The 11114-nt window shown below is 56.9% G+C and overlaps 1 protein-coding gene across 1 annotated transcript; it reads right to left on the bottom strand.

The window, feature by feature from the left end:
* Window positions 1-210: 210 nt before the first annotated feature.
* Window positions 211-8826, bottom strand: FAM210B (family with sequence similarity 210 member B). Its single transcript, XM_045833606.1, has 3 exons — window positions 8563-8826; window positions 2602-2777; window positions 211-2388 (listed from the first exon to the last, which is right to left on the bottom strand). The coding sequence occupies exons 1-3, from the start codon at window positions 8752-8754 to the stop codon at window positions 2172-2174; spliced, it is 585 nt and encodes a 194-aa protein (XP_045689562.1). The 5' UTR covers window positions 8755-8826; the 3' UTR covers window positions 211-2171.
* Window positions 8827-11114: the final 2288 nt, after the last annotated feature.

Below are 11114 nucleotides of genomic sequence, written 5' to 3' on the forward strand. Positions count from 1 at the left end.
AAACGGAATCGCACGCAGCAGGGAAAACAGCTCATGGTAGGGGCAGGACATTAATGAACTAGTCACACACGGCCCTGCTTTGCAGTCAACAGTTGGGGCTTTCCAGAAGAGCACACACGTTTCATAAACTTCACAAAGACGTGTATTTGTTTCACAGAATTTAAGCTGCTTGTTTTGTCAGAGAAAAAAAACGGGAGGTGAGCAAGTGGCTTTACATCTTTAAAATAGATCATTTTATTCCCAGTGGCATAAAAGCAGTGTAAATACAAGCAGTGTGCACATCCTGACGGCGCACTGACAGTGATTCCTTGAGTCCCTCCCCCTCCCCAGCTCTGCTGTCCGGGCCGCGGGCTGCGGGAGAGGGGCCGAGTAGAGTCTGGGCGTAGAAGGGACACTATGGCTGTTTGACGGGGTGACTTGTTTTATTGCTTTTGCCCATCCAGTCCATTCACATTAGTCCAAACAGAGTCAGAGGTTAAGATTTAAGCCCTTAAACCCGTGGGAGTCCCTGTCAGCTTTTCTGCATAGGCATTCTAGGGGTCTGTTTGGAAGGGAGGCACGTGTAGAGGGGGCCAGGGGCCCAGAGCCCGTGGCTGAAAGGAAGACCAGCCCGGATGAGAATGCCGCGGGCTGGCTGGTCCGAGGGAGGAAGGACCTCACACTGGCTGGCCATGGGGCATCTCGCCCGGCCGTGCGGATGTCCTCAAACTTAGGTCCCAGAAAGGCAGTTCCAACTTCTAAGGAGGTAAAACCTTTTGGCCGTGAGCCAATTGCTTTAAAAGGGGAAAAATATGGATCCACTTTGGAGACGTTGCAAGTGGAGAATCTGTCCCATCATGATTTTTTTTTGAAAAGCAATGGACAGGGGTCACCAACAGCCAACTAGGGACTGTCAGCAGCTAGATCAGAAAATCAGAACATTAGCTTATAGTTTCAGTTTTGTTTGTCCCCAATGCAATTAAACTAAAACATGGGTGCCAGGAAGTTGAACACAAGGAGCTGCCCTGTGCAGGGGGGCAGGGCAGAACTGGTTAAACGGGGTTCCCGGAGCCGGCTCAGCGTGAGAGCGGCTGCAGCGGTGGTGGCGGCAGCAGCAGCCTGAAATGGCACAGGCCCCGCAGGAAGGGGGCGCAGAAGCAAGTCCTCCCCTCCCTCCCAGCTGCTGTTATTTCACAGTTGTCTTCCACTTATAGCAAGTGCTACTAACTTTCCTTTTCAGAGAGAGTCAAAAAAATTTTTTTTAACTGCACATAACTTGAACTCAATTGAAAAACAGAAGTAGCAACACAATGTAAACACTGGGACAGCGCTGGAATGTCCGGAGTTCGAGACGCAGAGGGTTAGGCAAAGATTGTCTCGGCTTCGCACATGCGCAGTGTCCGTGCTCCTCTGAGGACACGGGCGTCGGGGGCTGAGGGATGCCATCACTGTGGGGCACGTTCCCACACTTTACCCAAACGGAGAAAATGACCCTGAGCTACTTCCCTGAAATTTGAGGAAAAGCCCCTGAGACGGGCCCCCACCCTGTCCCCATGCGAAGGGGTTTGGGGGCCAAGGAGACACACCAGACGTCCTTGTTCTCTTTTCCCTCAGACACGTGTACCGAGCGCGCAGGTGTTGGTGCTGACTCGGGTCCCGATGACGGAGGGTGCCGTCTTCCCTTCTGCTCCATTCATTGTAGCGCCGGCAGCCGCACTGCGGCGGAATATTGCACATTAAACCGCAGGCAGCCTGGCAACAAATACTGTGGGGAGGGGAGTTTTAAAATCGGCTGAATGAATCCTTCGTGGCTCTTCAAGAGCTTGAACTGCAGAACGACCCTCGCCAACGATCTTCCAGAGGGACGCGGGGGAAGCCGACAGCAGCTTACGGCGACGACCCATCTGGGATGTGTTGCTGACATTTTAGACCACGTATACAAGCTCTATGATAAATACAAGCCCTATGATACATTTCTAAAATGTAACAAAATTTATAAAGGAAAAAAAAGACAATCATTCAAACACCTGAATTTTGCCGGCAAAAGCGAAACACCCAAGAGAACACACAAAGTAGCCCCGGCCCCCCAACCCCACCAGAAAAACAACCAAAACCCTACGATCCTAAAACCAACCCAAATGTGTAAAGTAAAAGAAATAGGTTTCCAGGCCCCCTGTCGAAGGGCTAGCTCTTCAAGGCTTTGCAGCCGGAGGCTTAAAAAATCCCACTCTCCGAAAGTATCGGACGACCAGGGGCACGGAGACCAAGGTCACGCTGATCCTCACCGGCGCGAACAGCTTGTGGATGGCGTAGGCCACCACGAAGGTGCCTGTGCCTGTGGCCATCTTCGACTGCACCAGCGACTCTCCGAGCCCCAGCTTGAGCAGGATCGCAGGCACGTCCACGCCACTGCAGGGGAGAGGGGCGGACACAGAACCGAAAACCACTGTTACGGCCTGGAGGCAGCGGAGGCATCGATTTGGCTCTGAGGGTTGCATCGTTTTAAAAAAGCCTGAAGACGGCAGCTCGACAAATACAAGGTCCTGAGACAGAAGGTTCTTACCCACGAGGAGCCTTTCCTGACAGCACGAAACGCGTGCCTGCTGCCGCCCACGGTCTTACCTTGACACGAGCAGGTAGAACATGCCCAGGGAGACCAGTGAGATCCCAACGTGCAGGCCCACGCCGACGGCTCCGTATTCCTGAAAGACCTTCTTCAGCTGCTGGGACTTGCTCTGCTTTTTCTCCTCCGCGTCGCTCACACGGCTGCCTGTTGTCGCAGTGGTTTTGCTGGGGTCCTGAGCACGAACCAAAGAAGGGGGCACCCTCGAGGTCACCGCCAGCTTTCACAATCACGGAGTGTTCTAGTCTCTTGCCCACCCAAGGGGAACTCAGCTCCCCTCTTTCTTACACAGAGGGCCCAGGCCGGTGCCCCCTTAGCCGCTAAGCACAATGAAAGGCTGGGTGCCAGGTATCACGGGCAGAATCACGGCCCCAGACGTGTCCAGGTCCTAGTCTGCAGAACCTGTAGCTGTCACCTTCTGTGGCCAGAGGGTTTTGCAGATGCGACTAGGTGAAGGATCTTGAGTGGGACCCCTGTAATCAATCACCAGGGGCCCCCTAGGTGGAGAGAGGGAGGCAGGAGGGTCAGAGGCTGGAACGTGCCCCACTGCTGCCTCTGGAGCTGGAGGAGGAGGGGCCTGGAGCCAGAGCCCAGCGATGCGGGAGCCTCTGGAAGCTGGAGGGGCAGGAGATGGATTCATTTCCCCCCAGAGCCTCCAGGAGGAACCAGCCCAGCCAACACCTTGGCTCGAGTCCCGGGACACTCAGTTTAGTTTCTGACGTACAGAACACAACAGGGATACATGTGTTGGTTTCACCCACCAGGTCTGCGGTTGCAGCGGCAGGAGGAATTAACGCCGTAGGGCTCACGCGCTTGGGGACCACAGGGACCCGTGGTCTGAGTCCACGGCAGGAGCCCACCACAGCCACGCCAGATGCCACAAAACCTGCACTGTGGGCGCCGAGTATCAGGGAGTGGAAGCGACAGCCGATTTACTCCCGGACCAAGGCTCACCCCGGCCGGGGTCTGTGCAGGTAAAGGAAGGGCCAATACCCAGGCCCCACGCTCCCTGGCTGGGACCCGCACAGAAACAGTTCACGGCGTGTGGCGTCTGCGGGCATTTATTCCGGACTGCGGGGTCTGCAGTGTGCGGGAGAAACAAAAAAACCCTGCAGCACTGGATTAACCAACAACGACAAAGACCCAAACGCCTTCCCGGTACGGGAGGTGCCTTTCTTATCAGAAGATTTCTCTAACTCGGAAGCCAGACGGCAGCGCCCTGCTTGGCAGGCGGTATCTGGGGCAGCTCTAGACGTGGCCTTTGCAGGGGCCCAGGATGCCGTCTTCCTTGTGGTTTTAGAGCCACATTCGAAGGGCAAGAGGGAGGAGTGTGCCAGACGGCCCAGAACACCTTCGGGCAGGGGCAGGACCCGCGGGAATGAAAATGAAATACTCCAGGGCAGCAGTGCACACGGCGGAGCCCCCCACGGTCCCACCCCCCCAAGTCAACAAGGTGTGCCAGCCAGCACCGCAGGGGACCTCCCAGCCTGCCCCCGGCTGCCCGAGGCGGCTGACCTCTGGGGGAAGGCCCCAGGTGGCCCAGAAGCTGCTGGTCTGGTTGCCCAGAATCCTCCTTGATTTTAATCACACACAACAGCGACTGCTCTGCCCCTCCCCCCTGGAAGAGTCTGTACAAAACTCAAGATTTATCGGGTAAAACCATCTTTTCTTTACCTCCCGTTTGAAAGAGCATCCCCTTTGTTCCAAAACCTTGGTTGGAACTGAAAAAAAAATCAAGACCAAACGCCCCCTCAAAACCCAAACCCAAAACCCCCAGAAGCAATGAGACGGCTCAATAACAGAGGCCCGTCCCAAGGACACTGGCGCTTTTCCTAAAGAATGAAATTTGTTCCATTCAAGGCTATTGGGGATTAAATGCGAAGGCCGCGGGGTGGGGGAAACAGTGTTTCCTCGCTGCCTTTAGCTGTGACTTCTGTGTGTCTTCAGACTCAAAACAAACACTGTAAAAAGGGGGCAGGCCGGTGAAATCCAGTGTGGGGTGGGTGATGGAGTCCCAGAGACAGAATCTGACAGGCAGTAAAGCACAGCCTTTTTTTTTTTTTAAATCCTCTTTCGAGCGAAAGGGTCAGGCCAGTTCCCTGGCCCACCAGCCTGCCCGTGACTCAGCTGTCCCCACTCACTCGATGGCCCATAGCTTAACTGAAACTCTCTCCCGCCGTGTACCATAGACACCTGGCGCCAGCCACCCAGGCCGGCGGGCAGACTGACCCTCCTGCTCCTGGGAACAGCCCGCCCTTCACCCAGCCTGGTGTCCCGGCTCACATCCTGGACCCTGGGGCTCACACCTGGAACCCTGGGGCCCGCGCCCAGAAGAGCAAGAGATTAACCCCTTCCCATCCCCTCGCAGAACCCTGCGCTTGTCCTTTTAAAGACCCCCTTCCCGCCTCCCCCCGGGGTGCAGCGGGTCCCAACTCAGCCCGCCTGTAAGTGCAGCATCAAATAAAGGCACTTGGATCAGATCATCGGGTTCCTCCCGCCTCTGTCTCTTGAGCATTTGTAACACCAAGGACCTGCTTACTGATTTTAGAGAGAGAGGGAGAGAGAGAGAAACATTGATGGGATGCCTCCTGCACACACCCCAACCGGGGACTGAACCCACAACCTCAGCATATGCCCTGATTGGGAATTGAACCTGTGATCTTTGAGCACACAGGACGACGCTCCCACCAGCCACGCCACACTGGTCGGGGCCAGCACAGCACTTTCTGGAAAGGTCTGAGGAAAACCACCAGCGTCCCCAGGATGGGCCTCTTCTGTGGAGCCTGGTGCTGAGCGCAGCAGTTCGAAGGCTTCGCTTCTAAACAGCCCTCACGATCCTGTCGCGTGGCCGCCCTGTCGCTCCCTCTTGGACACACAGGACACTGAGGTTCGGAGGGAAGCCCAGCACCCGGACCGGTCACCCCTCGGCCACACGGCCTCTAAGCTCATCATCCGATTCCCCATTACGTCCTGTAAGAGTGGGCCATTCCCGAAGGAAGACACTTCCAGAACCTGCAGGCTCTGCGGGAGAAGAGCAAAGCTACAGCTCCTCTCTGCTGGCCAGCACGTGCGCCCTCCTCTTCCCCGAAGCCCCTGACCGTCTCCGCGGCCCACCAGCCGGGACGGCCGCTCCTCCGACCGACGAACAGCTGCAGATGGGCGAACTTACAGACGGCCCAGATGGTGGGCCCTGATAGGACGAACCACCCACAATCTGCAGTTCCAAGTGCCTAAAGACATTCTGACCCGCGGCTCGCATTGGCCGGGAGCCCCTTCCACGCCCACCCCGGACGCCCGGCCCGACCAGACGAACAATCGCCATCTGTCCACTCATCAGGACCGAGTGCGGCTCTCTATGCGGGGGGCCCTTTCCTTCACAACCACGAGTCTGGCAAAAGGCCTTTTTGGCCCAACCAGAGACATTAAAGGCGGCCAGGCTCCCAGCTACAGAGTAACCAGCATCTGTGGCAGGGCAGTGGGAAGGACCGAGTACTCAGACCCGGGGCACGGTTTCTTGTTAGCAGCCTCACGGTTACTTTTTAACTTTCTTGAGTTAGAATCTGACTTGGACAAGTTTCTTCCTTCTGCCTGGCTGGGGGAAAGGAAAACTCTTCAGGTGTCGTGAGCCCTGTCCCCTCCTTTCTAACCCTGGAGGAGATGGAAGAAACGAAAATAAGGGAATTTGTGAAGGGGGCGACTTGCAAGGAATGGAAGCCTTCCAGACATTCATTTCTTCGTGACGCATCACCTGGTACGCTAGGCACGGCCCCGGCTGCATCACCATTACACGCCCCCAGTGTCTGGACCAGATAAAGTGCTTTCATATGCTTGCATGTACATGTGTGTGCGCGCACATGCATGTGTATGTGTGTGTGTGAGAGGCCCCCTCCAACGTTTATAAAAGCACGAAAGGCTGTATTAGAAGGGACAGGAAGGTTTGGGGAATGAACCAAAAATCTCACCCACAAGTGGCTCGCATTGTTAGGAGTGACATCTGTTTTCATTCATTGGATAAGTAATATTACGAATACACACTACACTGTGTTTACTTTGCACCAGTTCTGAGTACTTTGAAAAAGTTCATTCATATAATCCTCACCACAGCCCTGCGAGAGAGGCACTACTGCCATCACCGCTTAATGGAAGAGGCTCCCGGGAGCTCAGAGAGGTTGAGTAACTTCCCAAGGATCACACAGGGATCGCCGGTGAAGGCTGGGACCCTGGCCCGCCGAGTCTGGTTCTCAGGCCTTCGCTCTTAACACCTGCGCTGCGTTCCTCACTTACTCACGAGGGTCTGCTCCTCACGAGGCGCTGCTCTGAGTGTGGGAGGTGCTGCAGCCCACTGAGCAGTGAAAACCTCGCCCTCAGGCAGCCTGGGGTCCGGCGGGAGGGGAGGGACCATAAACAGAAAGGGAAACGGTCAGGGCTGCCGACGGGGCAAGTGCTGTGGAGAAACACCGAGGACGGACGGAGGCAGACAGATGGAGTGTGCCAGGTGCCAGGTACGTTACCTTGATCTCCACTGACATTCTATGACGAGTGAATTAATGTCCCCTTTTACAGACGGGGAAACTGAGACACAGAAGTGAGGGGATTTGATCAAGGCCGCAGAACTAGTGAGTAGAGACAGGAACACAGGGAGTCTGAGACCACACTCATCGCCACGGTTCACACATACATAACACACACCTGCCCATACATGAATGCACAAATGCCAGTGACAGGGCCTGGGCTGGGGACGAGGCTGATGTGGCTGCTGGGACAGGCAGGCAAGCCAGGAGACTGTTCCAGAGAATGAATGAGAAGACACGGGGCCAGTGGGGCCCACCGCAGGCCACACTGGGGGGCAGGGAAGTCTTCCTGGAAGGAGGGCTGAGCCACCAGGGATCACCAGGAAGCAGCTGGGTGTGCACAGAGGGTGCCAGACCCCTGAGGACCCCCAACCTGGGCTCCAGATTTAGAGCCAAGATCTGCTGCCTGTCTGATGAGGGGAGTGGGCGGCAAGGAAGGAAGTCTCTCCATCAGTGCGGGAGGCGCGGTGAGGCCAGGGGTCAAACCCCCACCGAGCATCAGCTCAGGAAGGGCTAGCTAGCTGAGCACGGTGCACAGAACTGTGCCTTACCCTCTTGTCCGGGGTGTGCTACTTTTAGCCCTGGGAAGGCTCAGAGGCCTTCAGCGCTAGGGGTGAGGTCACACCGCTGGTGAGTGCAGGGGCCTGATGGCGAAGGGACAGCGGGGTCCAAAGCGGGAGGCGCTGGTGGGGCGGGAAGCCAGGCTCTGTGCACCCCAAGCCAGCGTGCTAGTCCTGTCTCTCATCAGACTGTTTTTTCTTTAAGAAGACACACGTGAAGGAAGCACAACTGTAGTAGATTTTTTTTTTTTAAAGTTAAGCCCGTGTTAACATTCTGAACGGAAACCAGTTTTCACTTATCATACAGAGAAGGCAACGGCCGAGAAGGAACACAGCGTGTCCTACGTGAGTCTCGCCTGAGGTCTGTCCTTTGGCGAGATAAAGAGGGAGGGGCAGCGAGCGCGGGGCGCTGGCAGCGGCCGGCAGCGCCCGCTGGGGCTCACTGGCCCAAACAGGAGGCTCTAAGGGGAGTTTCCAAAGGGAACAAACAACCCTGACGGCCCAGCGCGGACGCTGGTGCCAAGTGCAGGCCCCACCTAAAACTTGCCAGGTTACCGCCGACGCTTTGGCAACTGGGGGCTCCCTCCGCGGGCGCCTGTGCCCTCGGGCAGATCACTACTTCCCAGGGCCTCAGTTTCTCCCGCTGTCGAATGGGAAGTTCGCTTCCTTGGCTTGTAGAGATTAGGGGTCTGGGGACCGTGGAGGCGCTCAGTCTTGGGCAGCGGCGCGTGCAAAGCTCTCCTTTGGCAGAGGTGGACCGGGGATCGGGGTGCTCTGGCACCCGGGATCGGGGCCCTGGGGGGACCGGGATGGGGGTGGGGTGGTTTACCTGGCGGCCGCCGCCGTCCCCGCGGGCCACGGACGACAGCAGCCGGGCGTCTGGCCCGGGTCGCAGCAGCGGCAGGAATAGGGTTGGCGGGGCGCAGGGGGCGGTGGCGCCCAGGAGCCAGGAGGCGCGTGGCTGGACGCGGGCGCCCACCCTGCTCGCGGGGCCCAGCTGCAGCAGCAGCAGGCGGGCCATGGCGAGCGGCGAGCAGCGAGCAGCGAGGCGCAGCTCCTTCTGCCCGCCGGAATGGGAACCGGCGGCGCGAGCGCGGGTGGGCGGGGCCGGGCCGGGCCCGCCCTCCTCGGCCCCGCCCACAGGCCCGGCCCCGAGGAAGCCCAGAACTCTCGCGGGGTGGGCGGGGCCGGCGCTGGAAACCCTGGCGGAATGGGCGGGGCTGGAGAGGCGCGCCTTTCGGCTTTAGCCTGGGAGTGAATTCCTGCAGCCTAGATTCTGCCGCAGTGTGTGGGTTGCCCGCGAGTAGGAGGTCAGTCCAGCTTCCAGACTGAGGGGACTCGGTGGCAAGTGGCAAGGCCACACGAGGGATGCTCGTGTTTGGGAGCTACAGGCCGCCTCGGTGCTCAGTAACTATGAACGATCTTCGGTCTCCATTCTACAGGTCAGGAAACCGTAGGGAGCCTTCGCCAAAGGTCACCTCTCACCTCTCACACCTGATGCCGTCTAGCATTTTTTGTTGTTGTTGTTGAAACTGGAGGATCCAAAGTGTTTCTAGATCTTTGCTATTTTAGGCAGAAGAGAATATAGCACAGGCAACTGGCGCTTGGAAAATCTTTGGGAAGCCGGAGTGTGCCTATTAGGCTGAGCCCCCTGGGGAAGATTCCCTGGCCAGTCCGAGGGGCTGCCCCGCCTCAGCCACCGCTAGGAAGGTGGGCACAGGGGTCCGTCAGCGGAACGAGTGACCTCTGCCGCAGATGCCTGTCCACGGTCACGGACTGGCAGCGGCACACCCGGACACCCGAATTCTGCTGCAGAAAACCCCCACGTCTCTGCAGACTTGATCAGCAGCGGCAAGCAGCCCAAACTGCAGGAAGACGCCTCCGCCCCATGTCTGCTTTCGAAGTATCGTGCAGGTGCCATCCATGTGGCAGAAATGAATTCATATCCAGAAACCTAGCTGTGAGGGAGTCTGGGAAATTTCAGCCGTTCTGCCGGGACTGAGAGGTTGCCAATGCACCTCATGTCCCTGGTATATTGATAAAAGTGCAGTCATGCTGTGTATGGGCATTATTATAACACGAGTTCTTCACGCCATATGTCACCAATGTCTTTCCCCTCGGAACTGTATTGTGGAACATTGGTTAAAAGCTGCAGAGCATTCTATGGTATGGGCACAGTGAATTATTCAATCCAGCCTCCTGGCAGTGGATGCCATGGACTGGGTGTTTGTGCCCCTTCCAAACTCTTATGTCAAAGCCCTGCCCCTCAGTCTGATGGTGTTTGGAGATGGGACCTTCGGGAGAGAAAGAGGGTTAGCTTCTGTCACAAGAGTCTGATCCTCACGACGGGATCAGTGCCCTTATAAAAAGTGGAAGAGAGAGCTCCATGTGAGGACGTAGGGAGGGGGTGGTCAGCAAGCCAGGGAGAGGGCCCTCGTTAGAACCTCACCACTCTGGGACCCTGATCCCAGAATTGCAGCCTCCAGAACTGAGAGAAAACACATGTCTGTTGTTGAAGCCACACCGTCTGTGATATTTTGTTATGGTAGCCCGAGTGGACTGCTATAGATTACAGTGGTTATGTAGGTGATTTCCCCCCCCCACACCCTTTTTTGCTATTTTAAATTGAACTTAATTGTCAAAGCCAGCAGCCTTTTTTCCAGTTCCCATGATCTGTGACACCTTGCAGTGACAGACCCTGTAGTAACCCCCTCCTTGAAACTGTCTCATCCATTCGTTTACTGGCTCACTCGACACGTGCTCACTGGGTACCGACTGCCCACGTGTGGTTTGCTTGCGTCACGCAGCGCCTGCTGATTCTCCTCGCTCTGTGAGGGAGGGACTCAGGAGGAAAACAGGTCCGAGCGGAGTTCTGGAGCTCGTGACAATGAGCCATGGGACCTCCCTGAACCTCAGCTTTCTTTTCTGTAACATGAGAATTACGGTACATGCCTGCGTGACTTCCTGAAGGAATGCAAAACCACCCCGTGTGTGTGGGACAGGCGGGGGGGGGGGCGGTGCCCCGAAGGCTTCCCTGCCCACCTCCCTCCCCCGCACTGCCGCGGAAGTGGCCTTGTGGGACACAGCAAACGCCCCTGCAGACCTCCGCTGCATCGGACACTGCACAGACATAAGCTACAGCCTCTGGGGAAAGGAGATGCGGGCATTTGCTAATTTGTTTGGCAGCTACTCATCCAGCATCAGCGTGGTGCTTGGCGCTGTGCTAGGCACAAAGGGAGACAGAAGAAACACAGATCAGGGTCCCTGGTCTTGGAGACGACAAACGCAAAAGGAGCCCTTGAGATCCTCCACCCCCAGGACACGGGATCCCCCACTCTTTAGGCCCCCCAGACTCTTATGAAGCACGGTTCTTTGTTGTAA

This window comes from Phyllostomus hastatus, unplaced genomic scaffold (assembly GCF_019186645.2).
Source record: "Phyllostomus hastatus isolate PE091 unplaced genomic scaffold, TTU_PhHast_1.1 phas_contig_17, whole genome shotgun sequence".
Classification (NCBI taxonomy): Eukaryota; Metazoa; Chordata; class Mammalia; order Chiroptera; family Phyllostomidae; genus Phyllostomus; species Phyllostomus hastatus.

Excerpts from the sequence above, each read along its gene's own strand:
- FAM210B (XM_045833606.1), bottom strand. The coding sequence starts at position 8,754 with ATGGCCCGCCTGCTGCTGCTGCAGCTGGGCCCCGCGAGCAGGGTGGGC. Across the intron at positions 2,778-8,562 it reads GGGACGGCGGCGGCCGCCAG|GACCCCAGCAAAACCACTGC; the intron begins GTAAACCACCCC and ends GTTCGTGCTCAG. Across the intron at positions 2,389-2,601 it reads TTCTACCTGCTCGTGTCAAG|TGGCGTGGACGTGCCTGCGA; the intron begins GTAAGACCGTGG and ends TCTCCCCTGCAG.